This window comes from Cherax quadricarinatus, chromosome 77 (assembly GCF_038502225.1).
Source record: "Cherax quadricarinatus isolate ZL_2023a chromosome 77, ASM3850222v1, whole genome shotgun sequence".
Lineage (NCBI taxonomy): Eukaryota > Metazoa > Arthropoda > Malacostraca > Decapoda > Parastacidae > Cherax > Cherax quadricarinatus.
This window is the reverse complement of record NC_091368.1, coordinates 2,859,773-2,880,478: the sequence shown is the minus strand read 5'-3', so window position 1 is coordinate 2,880,478 and position 20,706 is coordinate 2,859,773. Positions and strand designations below refer to the sequence as shown.

Genomic DNA, 20,706 nt, shown 5'->3' with positions numbered 1-20,706 from the left:
AACATCCTCACTCATCCTTCAGAGTGCAGGTACTGTACTACCCACCTCCAGGACTGTAACATCCTCACTCATCCTTCAGAGTGCAGGTACTGTACTTCCCACCTCCAGGACTGTAACATCCTCACTCATCCTTCAGAGTGCAGGTACTGTACTACCCACCTCCAGGACTGTAACATCCTCACTCATCCTTCAGAGTGCAGGCACTGTACTACCCACCTCCAGGACTGTAACATCCTCACTCATCCTTCAGAGTGCAGGTACTGTACTACCCACCTCCAGGACTGTAACATCCTCACCCATCCTTCTGAGTGCAGGTACTGTACTACCCACCTCTAGGACTGTAACATCCTCACTCATCCTTCAGAGTGCAGGCACTGTACTTCCCACCTCCAGGACTGTAACATTCTCACTCATTCTTCAGAGTGCAGGTACTGTACTTCCCACCTCCAGGACTGTAACATCCTCACTCATCCTTCAGAGTGCAGGCACTGTACTTCCCACCTCCAGGACTGTAACATTCTCACTCATTCTTCAGAGTGCAGGTACTGTACTTCCCACCTCCAGGACTGTAACATCCTCAATCATTCTTCAGAGTGCAGGCACTGTACTTCCCACCTACAGGACTGTAACATTCTCACTCATTCTTCAGAGTGCAGGTACTGTACTTCCCACCTCCAGGACTGTAACATCCTCAATCATTCTTCAGAGTGCAGGTACTGTGCTTCCCACCTCCAGGACTGTAACATCCTCAATCATCCTTCAGAGTGCAGGTACTGTACTTCCCACCTACAGGACTGTAACATCCTCAATCATCCTTCAGAGTGCAGGCACTGTACTACCCACCTCAAGGACTGTAATATCCTCAATCATCCTTCAGAGTGCAGGTACTGTACTTCCCACCTCCAGGACTGTAACATCCTCACCCATCCTTCAGAGTGCAGGTACTGTACTTCCTACCTCCAGGACTGTAACATCCTCACTCATCCTTCAGAGTGCAGGCACTGTACTACCCACCTCCAGGACTAATATCCTCACCCATCCTTCAGAGTGCAGGCACTGTACTATCCACCTCCAGGACTGTAACATCCTCAATCATCCTTCAAAGTGCATGCACTGTACTTCCCACCTCCAGGACTGTAACATCCTCACTCATCCTTCAGAGTGCAGGCACTGTACTACCCACCTCCAGGACTGTAACATCCTCACTCATCCTTCAGAGTGCAGGCACTGTACTACCCACCTCCAGGACTGTAACATCCTCACTCATCCTTCAGAGTGCAGGCACTGTACTTCCCACCTCCAGGACTGTAACATCCTCACCCATCCTTCAGAGTGCAGGCACTGTACTATCCACCTCCAGGACTGTAACATCCTCAATCATCCTTCAAAGTGCATGCACTGTACTTCCCACCTCCAGGACTGTTACATCCTCACTCATCCTTCAGAGAGCAGGTACTGTACTTCCCACCTCCAGGACTGTAACATCCTCACTCATCCTTCAGAGTGCAGGTACTGTACTTCCCACCTCCAGGACTGTAACATCCTCACTCATCCTTCAGAGTGCAGGTACTGTACTTCCCACCTCCAGGACTGTAACATGCACACTCATCCTTCAGAGTGCAGGTACTGTACTACCCACCTCAAGGACTGTAACATCCTCACTCATCCTTCAGAGTGCAGGTACTGTACTACCCACCTCCAGGACTGTAACATCCTCACTCATCCTTTAGAGTGCAGGTACTGTACTGCCCACTTCCAGGATTGTAACATCCTCACTCATCCTTCAGAGTGCAGGTACTGTACTTCCCACCTCCAGGACTGTAACATCCTCACTCATCCTTCAGAGTGCAGGTACTGTACTACCCACCTCCAGGACTGTAACATCCTCACTCATCCTTCAGAGTGCAGGTACTGTACTTCCCACCTCCAGGACTGTAACATCCTCACTCATCCTTCAGAGTGCAGGTACTGTACTACCCACCTCCAGGACAGTAAAATCCTCACTCATCCTTCAGAGTGCAGGTACTGTATTTCCCACCTCCAGGACTGCAACATCCTCACTCATCCTTCAGAGTGCAGGTACTGTACTACCCACCTCCTGGACTGTAACATCCTCACTCATCCTTCAGAGTGCAGGTACTGTACTACCCACCTCCAGGACTGTAACATCCTCACTCATCCTTCAGAGTGCAGGTACTGTACTTCCCACCTCCAGGACTGTAACATCCTCACTCATCCTTCAGAGTGCAGGTACTGTACTACCCACCTCCAGAACTGTAACATCCTCACTCATCCTTCAGAGTGCAGGTACTCTACTTCCCACCTCCAGGACTGTAACATCCTCACTCATCCTTCAGAGTGCAGGTACTGTACTACCCACCTCCAGGACTGTAACATCCTCACTCATCCTTCAGAGTGCAGGTACTGTACTACCCACCTCCAGGACTGTAACATCCTCACTCATCCTTCAGAGTGCAGGTACTGTACTACCCACCTCCAGGACTGTAACATCCTCACTCATCCTTCTGAGTGCAGGTACTGTACTACCCACCTCTAGGACTGTAACATCCTCACTCATCCTTCAGAGTGCAGGCACTGTACTTCCCACCTCCAGGACTGTAACATTCTCACTCATTCTTCAGAGTGCAGGTACTGTACTTCCCACCTCCAGGACTGTAACATCCTCACTCATCCTTCAGAGTGCAGGCACTGTACTTCCCACCTCCAGGACTGTAACATTCTCACTCATTCTTCAGAGTGCAGGTACTGTACTTCCCACCTCCAGGACTGTAACATCCTCAATCATTCTTCAGAGTGCAGGCACTGTACTTCCCACCTACAGGACTGTAACATTCTCACTCATTCTTCAGAGTGCAGGTACTGTACTTCCCACCTCCAGGACTGTAACATCCTCAATCATTCTTCAGAGTGCAGGTACTGTGCTTCCCACCTCCAGGACTGTAACATCCTCAATCATCCTTCAGAGTGCAGGTACTGTACTTCCCACCTACAGGACTGTAACATCCTCAATCATCCTTCAGAGTGCAGGCACTGTACTACCCACCTCAAGGACTGTAATATCCTCAATCATCCTTCAGAGTGCAGGTACTGTACTTCCCACCTCCAGGACTGTAACATCCTCACCCATCCTTCAGAGTGCAGGTACTGTACTTCCCACCTCCAGGACTGTAACATCCTCACTCATCCTTCAGAGTGCAGGCACTGTACTACCTACCTCCAGGACTAACATCCTCACCCATCCTTCAGAGTGCAGGCACTGTACTATCCACCTCCAGGACTGTAACATCCTCAATCATCCTTCAAAGTGCATGCACTGTACTTCCCACCTCCAGGACTGTTACATCCTCACTCATCCTTCAGAGTGCAGGCACTGTACTACCCACCTCCAGGACTGTAACATCCTCACTCATCCTTCAGAGTGCAGGCACTGTACTACCCACCTCCAGGACTGTAACATCCTCACTCATCCTTCAGAGTGCAGGCACTGTACTTCCCACCTCCAGGACTGTAACATCCTAACTCATCCTTCAGAGTGCAGGCACTGTACTTCCCACCTCCAGGACTGTAACATCCTAACTCATCCTTCAGAGTGCAGGCACTGTACTTCCCACCTCCAGGACTGTAACATCCTAACTCATCCTTCAGAGTGCAGGCACTGTACTTCCCACCTCCAGGACTCGAGTCTGGCTAACCAAGGATTTCCTGAAGGGAATTTCCTCAGCTACAAATTGTACCTAAATCTAACCTTTTTAGGTGAGTCTACAAGAGAACCAGATCTCCTGAAGGCCAGGAAGGCATCAATGTTCCGCAGCTGGTGCAGCTGGTGCAGCTGGTTGATGGCGTGGTCAATGCTGTGCAGGTGGCCCACGCTCTTGCTACGGGCGCGGGAGTACAGTGGGCGTGAGCGTGCGCGGGCGGGCGAGGGCGTGAAGGATCGCCCGTCAGATTCTCCACTCTCTTCGTCGATATAACGAATGACGTCACTTCTGACGCCTCCCCCTCCGCTGCTGCTGCCCTGCTGATTGGTGGAAAAGATTGTTAGGATTGTGGTGATTGGTGGAGAAGATTGTTAGGATTGTGATGATTGGTGGAGAAGATCGTTAGAATTGTGGTGATTGGTGGAGAAGATTGTAAGGATTGTGGTGATTGGTGGAGAAGATTGTTAGGATTGTGATGATTGGTGGAGAAGATTGTTAGGATTGTGATGATTGGTGGAGAAGATCGTTAGAATTGTGGTGATTGGTGGAGAAGATTATAAGGATTGTGGTGATTGGTGGAGAAGATTGTTAGGATTGTGGTGATTGGTGGAGAAGATCGTTAGAATTGTGGTGATTGGTGGAGAAGATTGTAAGGATTGTGGTGATTGGTGGAAAAGATTGTTAGGATTGTTGTGATTGGTGGGGAAGATTGTTAGGATTGTGGTGACTGGTGGAGAAGATTGTTAGGATTGTGATGATTGGTGGAGAAGATCGTTAGAATTGTGGTGATTGGTGGAGAAGATTGTAAGGATTGTGGTGATTGGTGGAGAAGATTGTTAGGATTGTGGTGATTGGTGGAGAAGATCGTTAGAATTGTGGTGATTGGTGGAGAAGATTGTAAGGATTGTGGTGATTGGTGGAAAAGATTGTTAGGATTGTTGTGATTGATGGGGAAGATTGTTAGGATTGTGGTGATTGGTGGAGAAGATTGATAGGACTGTGGTGATTGGTGGAGAAGATTGTTAGAATTGTGGCGATTGGTGGGGAAGATTGTTAGGATTGTGGTGATTGGTGAGGAAGATTGTTAGGATTGTGGTGATTGGTGGAGAAGATTGTTAGAATTGTGGTGACTGGTGGAGAAGATTGTTAGGATTGTGGTAATTGGTGTAGAAGATTGTTAGGATTGTGGTGATTGGTGGAGAAGATTGCTAGGACTGTTTTAATTGGTGGAGAGGATTATTAGGATTGTGGTGATTGGTAGAGAAGATTGTTAGTATTGTGGTGATTGGTGGAGAAGATTGTTAAAATTGTGGTGATTGGTTGAGAAGATTGTTAGGATTGTGGTGATTGGTGGAGAAGATTGTTAGAATTGTGGTGATTGGTGGAGAAGATTGTTAGGATTGTGGTGATTGGTGGAGAAGATTGTTAGAGTTGTGGTGATTGGTGGAGAAGATTGTTAGGATTGTGGTGATTGGTGAAGAAGATTGTTAGGACTGTGGTGATTGGTGGAGAGGATTTTTATGATTGTGGTGATTGGTAGAGAAGATTGTTAGGATTGTGGTGATTGGTGGAGAAGATTGTTAGGATTGTGGTGATTGGTGGGGAAGATTGTTAGGATTGTGGTGATTGGTGGAGAAGATTGTTAGGATTGTGGTGATTGGTGGAGAAGATTGTCAGGACTGTGGTGATTGGTGGAGAAGATTGTTAGGATTGTGATGATTGGTGGTTTTGATAGAAAATAATCAGTCCCTCAGCCTTGATCAACCTGACTGATTAAGGCAGAGGAACTGACCACATCTAAAGTGTCACTCCACAAGGATTTTTGAAGTCTGGTCGTTTAGAAGCAATGTAAACAAAGCTCTTTGATATAAAGAAAGTTTAGCTCGGGATCATACGAGAGTAAATGATGATTAGGATGATTATATATATTGACAATACCTAGCATGTGCCAGTAGCCCTGCTGCAGTGCACCTTCTCTCTTTGACCTGGCTAGCATGTGCCAGTAGCCCTGTTGCAGTGCACCTTCTTTCTTTGACCTGGCTAGCATGTGCCAGTAGCCCTGTTGCAGTGCACCTTCTTTCTTGGACCTGGCTAGCATGTGCCAGTAGCCCTGTTGCAGTGCACCTTCTTTCTTTGACCTTTCTAGCCTGGGCCAGTAGTCCTGTTGCAGTGCACCTTCTTTCTTTGACCTTTCTAGCCTGGACCAGTAGCCCTGCTGCAGTGCACCTTCTTTCTTGGACCTGGCTAGCATGTGCCAGTAGTCCTGTTGCAGTGCACCTTCTTTCTTGAACCTGGCTAGCATGTGCCAGTAGCCCTGCTGCAGTGCACCTTCTTTCTTTGACCTGGCTAGCATGTGCCAGTAGTCCTGTTGCAGTGCACCTTCTTTCTTTGACCTGGCTAGCATGTGCCAGTAGCCCTGTTGCAGTGCACCTTCTTTCTTTGACCTTTCTAGCCTGGGCCAGTAGTCCTGTTGCAGTGCACCTTCTTTCTTTGACCTTTCTAGCCTGGGCCAGTAGCCCTGCTGCAGTGCACCTTCTTTCTTGGACCTGGCTAGCATGTGCCAGTAGTCCTGTTGCAGTGCACCTTCTTTCTTGAACCTGGCTAGCATGTGCCAGTAGTCCTGTTGCAGTGCACCTTCTTTTTTGGATCTGGCTAGCATGTGCCAGTAGTCCTGTTGCAATGCACCTTCTTTCTTGGACCTGGCTAGCATGTGCCAGTAGTCCTGTTGCAGTGCACCTTCTTCCTTGAACCTGGCTAGCATGTGCCAGTAGTCCTGTTGCAATGCACCTTCTTTCTTGAACCTGGCTAGCATGTGCCAGTAGTCCTGTTGCAGTGCACCTTCTTCCTTGAACCTGGCTAGCATGTGCCAGTAGTCCTGTTGCAGTGCACCTTCTTTCTTGAACCTGGCTAGCATGTGCCAGTAGTCCTGTTGCAGTGCACCTTCTTCCTTGAACCTGGCTAGCATGTGCCAGTAGTCCTGTTGCAGTGCACCTTCTTTCTTGAACCTGGCTAGCATGGGCCAGTAGTCCTGTTGCAGTGCACCTTCTTTCTTGAACCTGGCTAGCATGTGCCAGTAGTCCTGTTGCAGTGCACCTTCTTTCTTGGACCTGGCTAGCATGGGCCAGTAGTCCTGTTGCAGTGCACCTTCTTTCTTGGACCTGGCTAGCATGTGCCAGTAGTCCTGTTGCAGTGCACCTTCTTTCTTGGACCTGGCTAGCATGGGCCAGTAGTCCTGTTGCAGTGCACCTTCTTTCTTGAACCTGGCTAGCATGTGCCAGTAGTCCTGTTGCAGTGCACCTTCTTTCTTGAACCTGGCTAGCATGGGCCAGTAGTCCTGTTGCAGTGCACCTTCTTTCTTGAACCTGGCTAGCATGTGCCAGTAGTCCTGTTGCAGTGCACCTTCTTTCTTGGACCTGGCTAGCATGGGCCAGTAGTCCTGTTGCAGTGCACCTTCTTTCTTGGACCTGGCTAGCATGTGCCAGTAGTCCTGTTGCAGTGCACCTTCTTTCTTGGACCTGGCTAGCATGGGCCAGTAGTCCTGTTGCAGTGCACCTTCTTTCTTGGACCTGGCTAGCATGTGCCAGTAGTCCTGTTGCAGTGCACCTTCTTTCTTGGACCTGGCTAGCATGGGCCAGTAGTCCTGTTGCAGTGCACCTTCTTTCTTGAACCTGGCTAGCATGTGCCAGTAGTCCTGTTGCAGTGCACCTTCTTTCTTGAACCTGGCTAGCATGGGCCAGTAGTCCTGTTGCAGTGCACCTTCTTTCTTGGACCTGGCTAGCATGGGCCAGTAGTCCTGTTGCAGTGCACCTTCTTTCTTGAACCTGGCTAGCATGTGCCAGTAGTCCTGTTGCAGTGCACCTTCTTTCTTGGACCTGGCTAGCATGGGCCAGTAGTCCTGTTGCAGTGCACCTTCTTTCTTGAACCTGGCTAGCATGGGCCAGTAGTCCTGTTGCAGTGCACCTTCTTTCTTGAACCTGGCTAGCATGGGCCAGTAGTCCTGTTGCAGTGCACCTTCTTTCTTGAACCTGGCTAGCATGTGCCAGTAGTCCTGTTGCAGTGCACCTTCTTTCTTGAACCTGGCTAGCATGTGCCAGTAGTCCTGTTGCAGTGCACCTTCTTTCTTGAACCTGGCTAGCCAGTATGCAGTGCTTGAACCTTAGCATGTGCCAGTAGTCCTGTTGCTTGAACCTGGCTAGCATGTGCCAGTAGTCCACCTGGGCCAGTAGTCCTGTTGCAGCTTGAATGTGCCAGTAGTCCTGTTGCAGTGCACCTTCTTTCTTGAACCTAGCATGTGCCAGTAGCTGTTGCAGTGCACCTTCTTTCTTGAATGCACCTTCTTTCTTGAACCTGGCTAGCATGGGCCAGTAGTCCTGTTGCAGTGCACCTTCTTTCTTGAACCTGGCTAGCATGTGCCAGTAGTCCTGTTGCAGTGCACCTTCTTTCTTGGACCTGGCTAGCATGGGCCAGTAGTCCTGTTGCAGTGCACCTTCTTTCTTGAACCTGGCTAGCATGTGCCAGTAGTCCTGTTGCAGTGCACCTTCTTTCTTGGACCTGGCTAGCATGGGCCAGTAGTCCTGTTGCAGTGCACCTTCTTTCTTGAACCTGGCTAGCATGGGCCAGTAGTCCTGTTGCAGTGCACCTTCTTTCTTGAACCTGGCTAGCATGGGCCAGTAGTCCTGTTGCAGTCCACCTTCATGAGGTGCGAAACCTGTATGAATCATTCAATGCAAGGAATAGAAACATAAGAAGGAAGGAGCACTGCGGCAGGCCTACTGGCCCATGCTAGGCAGGTCCAAGTTACACCCACTTAAGAAGGAACAAATATTTCTTTCCAGTTAAAAAAAAATGAGTTGAGGGACGAGAAAGGTCACAGGCTGATGGTTCATCATAAGGTCATGATATGCGTACCTTTCTGGATGAAGAATGAAACATGTTAGGTAAAAAGGACACAAGGGCAACTATGTTTTCTCGTGGGAACGTTTCGCCCTCCAGAAGCTCCCTCAACTTTTCTGTAGCGGCTTCACAAAGCTCCAGCGAAATGTCCCATTTGATGTGTTCTTTTACTTAAAATATTCTCGGTAATTCTACCAACGTTATCACGTTTCGGGGAATCTTTATTCAACGTTTCGCCCGTAAAAGACAACCCAAATTTTGCATCAGTGTCTCAGTCTTCAACCTGCCAGTTTTCTAAGCCATTTAGATCACACCTTTCTGGGTAAAGGGGAATGGAGCAAGCGATGGTAGAAGTGTTTTCTTTCAGCTCATGGGAAGGTTTAGGAGGCTGAATTTAGCGTGTGTTGTGAGTGGATTCACCAGAGATTATGTAAATAAATGGTATAAAATACCGACACAATGGCAATATAAACACAAATGCAGTATAATGTGATCCTTTATTGACTACGTTTCGCCCACACAGTGGGCTTTTTCAAGTCACAAACAGAACTACCTGGGGTGGAAGGAACGCGAGTATTTATAGTCCGGCTGAGGTCAGGTGAAGAATGCTGCATCTGATGATGTACCGAGTTGGGTTGTAGAGTCTAAAAACTTGGGTAGCTTGGAAAGGAGACTGGACAAGTTTGTGAGCAGACCTACAGTGTTCTTATGTGGGATAGCGATGAAGAAGTTTCTTGGCAAGTGGTTCAGCTATGTTATAGAAGCCACTATTCTGGTTGAAGTTGTCGGATATAGAAATAAGTGAGGAAGAATGCACTATAATTGAACAGGTATTTTCCAAACTCCACTATCCTCGTCACTTCATCAGAGACTGCAGACGGCGAGCACTAAACATCTTCAACACACCCAGAGAAGACACTGCCGAGAAGAGATACATAGTCCTTCCCACCAACTCCATTGCCAAACATGTTTCCAACATCTTTGCCAAAACATCATTCCAAGTATCTACCTCCACAACCACGACCATCAAGGACATCACCAGTAGTAGGCAGGACAAGCCTCCATCCTCTGCAGGGGTATACATAATCCCTTGTAATGACTGCAACAAGTTATACGTGGGCGAAACATCAAGGGACCTCCAAACACGTATTTCAGAACACCAATACGCAAGCAGGTCTGACGACACAAGGAATGCCTGCGTACAACACCGTAATTCACACAACCACTTGATAAACTACAGAAACTCAAGACTTATCGCCACAGAAGACAACACCCAATACCGAAGAATCCTGGAATCATCACTTATTTCTATATCCGACAACTTCAACCAGAATAGTGGCTTCTATAACATAGCTGAACCACTTGCCAAGAAACTTCTTCATCGCTATCCCACATAAGAACACTGTAGGTCTGCTCACAAACTTGTCCAGTCTCCTTTCCAAGCTACCCAAGTTTTTAGACTCTACAACCCAACTCGGTACATCATCAGATGCAGCATTCTTCACCTGACCTCAGCCGGACTATAAATACTCGCGTTCCTTCCACCCCAGGTAGTTCTGTTTGTGACTTGAAAAAGCCCACTGTGTGGGCGAAACGTAGTCAATAAAGGATCACATTATACTGCATTTGTGTTTATATTGCCAGAGATTATGTACATAAATGGAGGCTGAGGGACTGATTGTATCATCTTAGCTACTGCACTTGCTGCCTGTGTGTTGGACTGAAGAAGCCTGCTGTGTAGGCGAAACGTTTTATGCTGCATATGTGTCTTAATCATCGAGATGTAGAATTAGATACATGTACAACATCTGGGAATCTTGATTTGTAGACAAATGTTGCACATGTGTCTAATTTTTTATCTTACCAGTGTGTATTGTGGAGTTACCAGTGTGTATTGTGGAGTTATCAGTGTGTGTTGGAGACTTACCAGTGTGTGTTGGGGACTTACCAGTGTGTGTTGGGGACTGCGGTAAGTACTGTTGCCACTGCTGCTGCTACTGCTGCTTCCGTTATTGCTACTGTTGCTGCTGCTACTGTTGTGGAACGTGACGGTGGTGTTGTTGTTAATGCTGTTGGCGTTGTTGTTGTTGTTGACGAAGTTGTTGTTGATGTTGTTGGTGGTGACGGAGTTGGTGGTGGTGGTGGAGGTGGATATAGTAGAGAAATAGTTGGAGAAGCGGTGGAGGGCGTTGTCGGAGGTGACATGTCGGAGCTCCTCCGTCCGGGTGCTTCTGGAGGTATTGGACGAGGTGTTGGAGGAGGTGTTAGAGGAGATATTTGAGGAGGTGTTAGAGGAGATATTGGAGGAGGTGTTAGAGGAGATATTGGAGGAGGTGTTGGAAGAGGTGTTGGAGGAGGTGTTGGAGGTGGTCTTGAGGCCAGCTCTTCCCACCTCACTACCGTGGATCTCCAACACCGAGGTGGAGCTGCGAGTGACAGTGGGTGTTGGAGCAACAATATTCTTTGGGGACTGGATAGTGCCAGTATCGCAGCAGAAGGCACTGACGGAGTGCTTGGGGCTGGAGGGCGCTGACCCACGCATGATGGAGAAGACATGACCATCGTGGGCGTGCAAGGGGGCGTGGACATGTCCCTCACCTCTCAGCTCCGCCCTCAGACCTTCCCGTAGCTGCAACATCTCCGGCGTAGCTAAATCGACGTACGGATGTTCCTCCAGCTCCTGCAGGAGTGCTGCTCTCTCTGCGTCCACTACAACTCCCTCCACCCCATTCCCAACCTCCAGTCTGCTCTCCACGCCGCTGCTGTCTGCTGGGATTGGCCTAGGAGGCGTGGGTGATACCTCCCAAGGAGTGGTATGGAGCCCCTGACGTGAATAAGAGGAGGGCGTGCGACGAGGCGTCATGGGCGCGATGGGCGGTACGTCAGACGTCAAGTCAGGGGGACGTCGTGACGCTAGACGCTCACCTGAGTCAACAAAATTATTGCATTAATAAGGGAGCACTAAAATCGTAAGAGTCACACAGTTCCTGGTACGTCATGGACACAACCAGCCAATGTTTGACACTACTCTTATTAATCTAGACACTATTTAAACTCACTTAGACACTTCTGACTCACCTAGACTCTGTTCAAACTCACTTAGACACTGTTCAAACTGTAGATAAATGATTCAGAGAACCGACAAGTTGATAAATTAGACACATGTACAACACTTGTGTATCAACTTGTGGGTTCTCTGAACCACTGATCAATATTGCTGTCAGACACAGTAACATCCTGGGATCTTGACACAAGAAACTCTTCACTTGCCTGACCTCTAGTCATGACCTACTTCCATCTGGGAATTTATCCAAAGTGACACCACCTACGACTGCTTCACCTCACATGTCTACAGTATAATAAGCCACTTCTTCACACATATACTGTATTCTTATCAAGATTTAGGGACTTATGCATCGACTTCAGGCTGATGCCTGAAAACAATAAATATAAATCAGGAACGTACACGGTAAGCTGTCCAATTAGTTAGAAATAGAAATACAAATAGCTAGAGCTTCATTTAAGGAGGTTATTAATAGAGTATTCAAGAGGTTGCTAGTAGAATTACAGTAAATCAACCATTCAAATCATTATGAAGCTGTGTGTAGTCTGCAGTCAATCAAACAAACGGGCTTCCACATGGATAAATTGTCATTTTTGTGGAAATTGGTGTCACGCCCCTTGTGCAGATATCCAAGAACTAGCTACAAGAAGTATTAAAACAGGGAAGTGTTTTTGGGTATGCCCAAATGAGATAAATCTGTGGACTAAAATCACAAGGGTATTAAAAGAGGATAACATCAAAGCTGCTTTCATAGACAACCTGGAAGCTTTCTACATCAGATGGGAACATAAAAAGTCTGGGCTGAATGGTACTGCCCTTGATACTGGCCATGTAGTCAGAAACTGTAAGGCTGGAGGTGATGTCCTGGTAGTCAGTAAATGTGGGGCTGATAGTGCTGTCCTGGGAGACAGTAATGGTGAAGCGGGAGGTGCTGTCCTGGGAGACAGTAATGGTGAAGCTGGAGATTTTGTCCAGGTAGTCGGGAATTTTACGCAGGAAGGAATACATATAAATGACCTCATAGGGGACAGGAGCCGTAGTGGGGAAACAAGTGTAGTCAAAGATATGATAAAACCAATATTGCAAACTAGAAATACCACAGGAAATAGCAAACAAGAGGACTCCACTCGCAATAGTGAGGATATATTACCAAAAAACAACTGGTGGGAGCTCCATTGTTGGTGCTAGGGAGGATAGGAATAAGACAGGTAAACATGCACCAACAGGGAATACAGTCACAGAAACCCAAGGCAAACGGAAACCAAGCCTGTGCACATACTATGCACTTGGTATCTGCAGGCATGGGAAATCTGGAAAAACAGACGGGACGTGCAACTATGACCACCCTAGAAAATGCCGTGCCCATATGACAACAGGAAAATGCAAACTCCCTTCCTGTAAGCTTTTTCACCCTGAAATGTGTACCTCTTCAGTACAGGAAAGACTGTGCTATAACTTAAATTGCCAGGCACACCATCTAAAGTGGACAAAAAGATACAAAACATCCAGGCCATGGGAAAACCTGGGTAGCCACAGCCACTCAAGAGGGAGAGGTTCTTTAGTGCCAGGAAGGAAAAAAAACTGGCAGGAAATGGCAGAAATCGTACACCAAATCCAGTCATTCCTGAAGTGGAACCACAGTCGATGGTCTCCACTCCAAACCAACAGATACAGATACTAATGCCGGAAAAAAAATCCCCCCCCAGTACCAACAATACCACCAGTCCGATAACATTCTTCTTTGCAAATATACAGGGTCTAAAGCCAGCAACAAACAACAAAATACCTTTCATCCGTGGACTGCCTGCAGAGGCAAAGGCAATGTTCGCGGCTTTCACTGAGACCCACATAAAGGATCACTTGGACAACGAAATATGGATCCCAGGTTACAACCTATACAGATGCGACAGAGTGAACAGGCAAAAGGATGGGGGGGGTTGGCCTTTACATTGCAGAGTCACTTGTTTGCACAGAACTGCTTAATGCTCAAATGATGTAGTGGAAGTTTTAGCAGTAAAGGTCGAGAACCAAAACCTAGTCATTGTGGTAGTCTACAAGCCTCCGGATGCAAAATCCCAGCAATTCCAGGAACAGCTGTTAAAATTTGACCACGGTCTGGAAAATCTTCCAGCTCCTGCACCCAACATCTTGCTCCTGGGGAATTTCAACTTAAGGCACCTAAAATGGAGGAATATAGCAAATAATATTGTTGCAGTAATAACACCAGGAGGCAGCTCTGATGAAAACACACTCACACGAGCTTTTAAATCTCTGCACAAAATTCAATTTAAACCAGCAAATAATAGAGCCTACTAGACTGGAGAATACACTAGACCTCATCTTCACTAACAATGATGATCTGATAAGAAATGTCACCATATCAAAAACAATATACTCAGATCACAACATAATTGAGGTTCAGACATGTATGCGTGGAGCCCCAGACCAACATAATGAGATTAGTCACGAGGGAGCATTCACCAAATTCAACTTCAATAACAAAAACATAAAGTGGGACCAAGTAAACCAAGTCCTAACCGATATAAGCTGGGAAGATATACTAAGCAACACAGACCCCAACTTATGCCTAGAACAGATTAACTTGGTGGCACTCGATGTATGCACAAGGCTTATTCCTCTAAGAAAAAGGAGGAGTAGATGTAAAATAGAAAGAGACAGGCGCTCCCTTTACAGGCGACGGAAAAGAATAACAGAGATGCTAAAAGATGTCAATATATCTAAAATGCGTAGGGAGACACTGGTCAGAGAAATAGCAAACATCGAACTTAAGATAAAGGAATCTTATAGGAGTCAGGAATTGTGGGAAGAACTAAAAGCCGTAAATGAAATCGAATGAAACCCAAAGTATTTCTTCTCCTATGCCAAATCAAAGTCGAGAACAACGTCCAGTATTGGGCCCCTACTTAAACAAGATGGGTCCTACACAGATGACAGCAAGGAAATGAGTGAGCTACTCAAGTCCCAATATGACTCAGTTTTTAGCAAGCCGCTAACCAGACTGAGAGTCGAAGATCAAAATGATTTTTTTATGAGAGAGCCACAGAATTTGGTTAACACAAGCCTATCCGATGTTATCCTGACGCCAAATGACTTCGAACAGGCGATAAATGACATGCCCATGCACTCTGCCCCAGGGCCAGACACATGGAACTCCGTGTTCATCAAGATCACGAGCCTTTTCCATCCTATGGAGAGGGAGCATGGACACGGGGGTCGTCCCACAGTTACTAAAAACAACAGACATAGCCCCACTCCACAAAGGGGGCAGTAAAGCAACAGCAAAGAACTACAGACCGATAGCACTAACATCCCATATCATAAAAATCTTTGAAAGGGTCCTAAGAAGCAAGATCACCACCCATCTAGAAACCCAGGGCAACATGGGTTTAGAACAGGTCGCTCCTGTCTGTCTCAACTATTAGATCACTACGACAAGGTCCTAGATGCACTAGAAGACAAAAAGAATGCAGATGTAATATATACAGACTTTGCAAAAGCCTTCGACAAGTGTGACCATGGCGTAATAGCGCACAAAATGCGTGCTAAAGGAATAACAGGAAAAGTCGGTCGATGGATCTATAATTTCCTCACTAACAGAACACAGAGAGTAGTCGTCAACAGAGTAAAGTCCGAGGCAGCTACGGTGAAAAGCTTTGTTCCACAAGGCACAGTACTCGCTCCCATCTTGTTCCTCATCCTCATATCCGACATAGACAAGGATGTCAGCCACAGCACCGTGTCTTCCTTTGCAGATGACACCCGAATCTGCATGACAGTATCTTCCATTGCAGACACTGCAAGGCTCCAGGCGGACATCAACCAAATCTTTCAGTGGGCTGCAGAAAACAATATGAAGTTCAACGATGAGAAATTTCAATTACTCAGATATGGTAAACACGAGGAAATTAAATCTTCATCAGAGTACAAAACAAATTCTGGCCACAAAATAGAGCGAAACACCAACGTCAAAGACCTGGGAGTGATTATGTCGGAGGATCTCACCTTCAAGGACCATAACATTGTATCAATCGCATCTGCTAGAAAAATGACAGGATGGATAATGAGAACCTTCAAAACTAGGGAGGCCAAGGCCATGATGACACTCTTCAGGTCACTTGTTCTATCTAGGCTGGAATATTGCTGCACACTAACAGCACCTTTCAAGGCAGGTGAAATTGCTGACCTAGAAAATGTACAGAGAACCTTCACGGCGCGCATAACGGAGATAAATCACGTCAATTACTGGGAGCGCTTGAGGTTCCTAAACCTGTATTCCCTGGAACGCAGGAGGGAGAGATACATGATTATATACACCTGGAAAATCCTAGAGGGACTAGTACTGAACTTGCACAAGAAAATCACTCACTACGAAAGCAAAAGACTTGGCAGACGATGCAACATCCCCCCAGTGAAAAGCAAGGGTGTCACTAGCACGTTAAGAGACCATACAATAAGTGTCAGGGGCCCAAGACTGTTCAACTGCCTCCCAGCATACATAAGGGGGATTACCAACAGACCCCTGACAGTCTTCAAGCTGGCACTGGACAAGCACCTAAAGTCGGTTCCTGACCAGCCGGGCTGTGGCTCGTACGTTGGTTTGCGTGCAGCCAGCAGTAACAGCCTGGTTGATCAGGCTCTGATCCACCAGGAGGCCTGGTCACGGACCGGGCCGCGGGGGCGTTGACCCCCGGAACTCTCTCCAGGTAAACTCCAGGTGAGGGACTGATTATCTCAAACTCCTCCTATTCTTCACCATTCTCCTTTGTATGGACTGATGAAGCCACTGATGAAGCCATATGTGTCTAATTTATCAACTGTACAGGCTCACATAGACAGTGTTCTAATTCACCTAGACACTTTTGTAACACATCTAAGCTATTCTAATTCGCCTAGACACTGTTCTAATTCACCTAGACACTTTTCTAACTCATCTAAACGCTTCTAAAGCACCTAGACACTGTTCTAATTCACCTAGACACTGGTCTAATTCACCTAGAAACTATTCTAATTCACCTAGACACTTTTCTAACACATCTGAGCTATTCTAATTCGCCTAGACACTGTTCTAATTCACCTAGACACTTTTCTAACTCATCTAAACGCTTCTAAAGTACCTAAACACTGTTCTAATTCACCTAGACACTGTTTTAATTCACCTAGACTCTGTTCTAACTTACCTAAACACTTCTAACTTACCTAGACACTGTTCTAATTCACCTAGTCTCTGTTCTAACTTACTTAAACACTTCTAACTTACCTAGACACTGTTCTAACTCACCTAGCTCCTCCTCGTCCTCGGAGAAGACATTAGGGTTGAAGTTAGGGTCAGGTCTGGGTTGTATATCCTCCCTTAACTCAGTGATGACCAACGTCATCTGACGTGGCTGGAGGTGCAGGAGAGACGTTTTATACGTTACTTGACCCAGGTTGGCTGGGAGGGAGGAGGCCACTCCATGGAGTTTGAATTTAGTGCCCCATATGTTGGAGGTCACTTCCACCAGCCGGTGGTGCTGTGGTGGAGAGAGACATGGGTCAGTGGTGGTGCTGTGGTGAAGAGAGATGGGGCAGTGGTGGTGCTGTGGTGGAAAGAGATGGACCAGTGGTGGTGGTGCTGTGGTGGAGAGAGATGCGTCAATGGTGGTGCTGTCCTGGAGAGAGACGTGAGTCAGTGATGGTGCTGTGGTGGAAAAAGACATAGGTCAGTGGTGGTGCTGTGGTGGAGAGAGACATGGGTCAGTGATGGTGCTGTGGTGGAGAGAGACATGGGTCAGTGATGGTGCTGTGGAGAAGAGAGATGGGCCAGTGGTGGTGTTGTGGTGGAGGGAGACATGGGTCAGTGGTGGTGCTGTGGTGGAGAGAGACATGGGTCACTGGTGGTGCTGTGGTGGAGAGAGACATGAGTCACTGGTGGTGCTGTGGAAAAGAGAGACATGGGTCAATGGTGGTGCTGTGGTGGAGAGAGACATGGGTCAGTGGTGGTGCTGTGGTGGAGAGAGACATGGGTCACTGGTGGTGCTGTGGTGGAAAGAGACATGGGTCAATAGTGGTGCTGTGGTGGAAAGAGACATGAGTCAGTGGTGGTGTTGTGATGGAGAAAGACATGGTTCAATGGTGGTGCTGTGGTGGAGAGAGACATGGGTCAGTAGTGATGCTGTGGTGGAGAGAGACATGGGTCAGTGGTGGTGCTGTGGTGGAAAGAAACATGGGTCAGTGGTGGTGCTGTGGTGGAGAGAGACCTGGGTCACTGGTGGGGCTGTGGTGGAGAGAGACATAGGTCAGTGGTGGTGCTGTGGTGGAGAGAGTCATGGGTCAGTGGTGGTGCTGTGGTGGAGAGAGACATAGGTCAGTGGTGGTGCTGTGGTGGAGAGAGACATGGGTCAGTGGTGGTGCTGTGGTGGAGAGAGACATGGGTCAGTGGTGGTGCTGTGGTGGAGAGAGACATGGGTAAGTGGTGGTGATGTGGTGGAGAGAGACATGGGTCAGTGGTGGTGCTGTGGTGGAGAGAGACATGGGTCAGTGGTGGTGCGGTAGTGGAGAGAGACATGGGTCAGTGGTGGTGCTGTGGTGGAGAGAGACATGGGTCAGTGGTGGTGCTGTGGTGGAGAGAGACATGGGTCAGTGGTGGTGCTGTGGTGGAGAGAGACCTGGGTCAGTGGTGGTGTTGTGGAGGAGAGAGACCTGGGTCAGTGGTGGTGTTGTGGAGGAGAGAGACCTGGGTCAGTGGTGGTGTTGTGGAGGAGAGAGACCTGGGTCAGTGGTGGTGTTGTGGAGGAGAGAGACCTGGGTCAGTGGTGGTGCTGTGGAGGAGAGAGACCTGGGTCAGTAGTGGTGCTGTGGTGGTGATTTTCTACTATCAATGCTAATCATCAATTACACCCCATCAACAACACCCCATCAACTACACCCCATCAACCACACCCCATCAACCACACCCCATCAACCACACCCCATCAACCACACCCCATCAACCACACCCCATCAACCACACCCCATCAACCACACCCCATCAACCACACCCCATCAACCACACCCCATCAACCACACCCCATCAACCACACCCCATCAACCACATCCCATCAACCACACCCCATCAACCACATCCCATCAACCACACCCCATCAACCACACCCCATCAACCACACCCCATCAACCACACCCCATCAACCACACCCCATCAACCACATCCCATCAACCACACCCCATCAACCACATCCCATCAACCACACCCCATCAACCACACCCCATCAACCACACCCCATCAACCACACCCCATCAACCACATCCCATCAACCACACCCCATCAACCACATCCCATCAACCACACCCCATCAACCACATCCCATCAACCACACCCCATCAACCACACCCCATCAACCACACCCCATCAACCACACCCCATCAACCACACCCCATCAACCACACCCCATCAACCACACCCCATCAACCACACCCCATCAACCACACCCCATCAACCACACCCCATCAACCACACCCCATCAACCACATCCCATCAACCACACCCCATCAACCACATCCCATCAACCACACCCCATCAACCACACCCCATCAACCACACCCCATCAACCACATCCCATCAACCACACCCCATCAACCACACCCCATCAACCACATCCCATCAACCACACCCCATCAACCACACCCCATCAACCACACCCCATCAACCACATCCCATCAACCACACCCCATCAACCACACCCCATCAACCACACCCCATCAACCACACCCCATCAACCACACCCCATCAACCACACCCCATCAACCACACCCCATCAACCACACCCCATCAACCACACCCCATCAACCACACCCCATCAACCACACCCCATCAACCACATCCCATCAACCACACCCCATCAACCACATCCCATCAACCACACCCCATCAACCACACCCCATCAACCACACCCCATCAACCACATCCCATCAACCACACCCCATCAACCACACCCCATCAACCACATCCCATCAACCACACCCCATCAACCACACCCCATCAACCACACCCCATCAACCACATCCCATCAACCACACCCCATCAACCACACACCCCATCAACCACACCCCATCAACCACACCCCATCAACCACACCCCATCAACCACACCCCATCAACCACACCCCATCAACCACACCCCATCAACCACACCCCATCAACCACACCCCATCAACCACACCCCATCAACCACACCCCATCAACCACACCCCATCAACCACATCCCATCAACCACACCCCATACACCACACCCCATCAACCACATCCCATCAACCACACCCCATCAACCACACCCCATCAACCACACCCCATCAATACACTTACCTCCGGCAAGGTGTCTAAGTACACCAGTTCGTCTGTCTCACTCTCAAGTCTCTCCCGAATTCTGAAAGACAGACTGAGTGTCACTATTTGCTGTCAGTACTGGATGTCAGTACTGGCTGTCAGTACTGGCTGTCAGTATTGAGTGTCAGTACTGAGTGGTATCAATACTGGTTATCAGTACTGGCTGTCAGTACTGGCTGTCAGTATTGAGTGTCAGTACTGAGTGGTATCAATACTGGTTATCAGTACTGGCTGTCAGTAGTGGCTGTCAGTACTGTCTGTCAGTACTGGCTATCAGTACTGGCTGTCAGTATTGAGTGTCAGTACTGAGTGGTATCAATAGTGGTTATCAGTACTGGCTGTCAGTACTGGCTGTCAGTACTGGTTATCAGTACTGGCTGTCAGTACTGGCTATCAGTACTGGCTGTCAGTACTGGCTGTCAGTACTGGCTGTCAGAACTGGCTGTCAGTACTGGCTGTCAGTACTGGCTATCAGTACTGGCTGTCAATACTAGCTGTCAGTACTGGCTGTCAGTACTGGCTGTCAGTACTGGCTGTCAGTACTGGCTGTCAGTACTGACTGTCAGTACTGGCTGTCAGTACTGGCTGTCAGTACTGGTTGTCAGTACTGGCTGTCAGTACTGACTGTCAGTACTGGCTGTCAGTACTGGC

At 48.2% G+C, this 20,706-nt stretch overlaps 1 protein-coding gene across 1 annotated transcript in view; it reads right to left on the bottom strand.

The window, feature by feature from the left end:
* Tusp (WD40 superfamily protein Tusp) overlaps positions 1-20,706 on the bottom strand; it is a 128,989-nt gene that overhangs the window by 11,280 nt on the left and 97,003 nt on the right. The window contains exons 12-15 of the mRNA XM_070101426.1: positions 20,035-20,095; positions 16,976-17,207; positions 10,561-11,537; positions 3,767-4,039 (exon numbers count right to left, since the gene is read on the bottom strand). Coding sequence (XP_069957527.1) covers positions 3,767-4,039; positions 10,561-11,537; positions 16,976-17,207; positions 20,035-20,095 — 1,543 coding nt within the window. The remainder of the gene's footprint in view (positions 1-3,766; positions 4,040-10,560; positions 11,538-16,975; positions 17,208-20,034; positions 20,096-20,706) is intronic.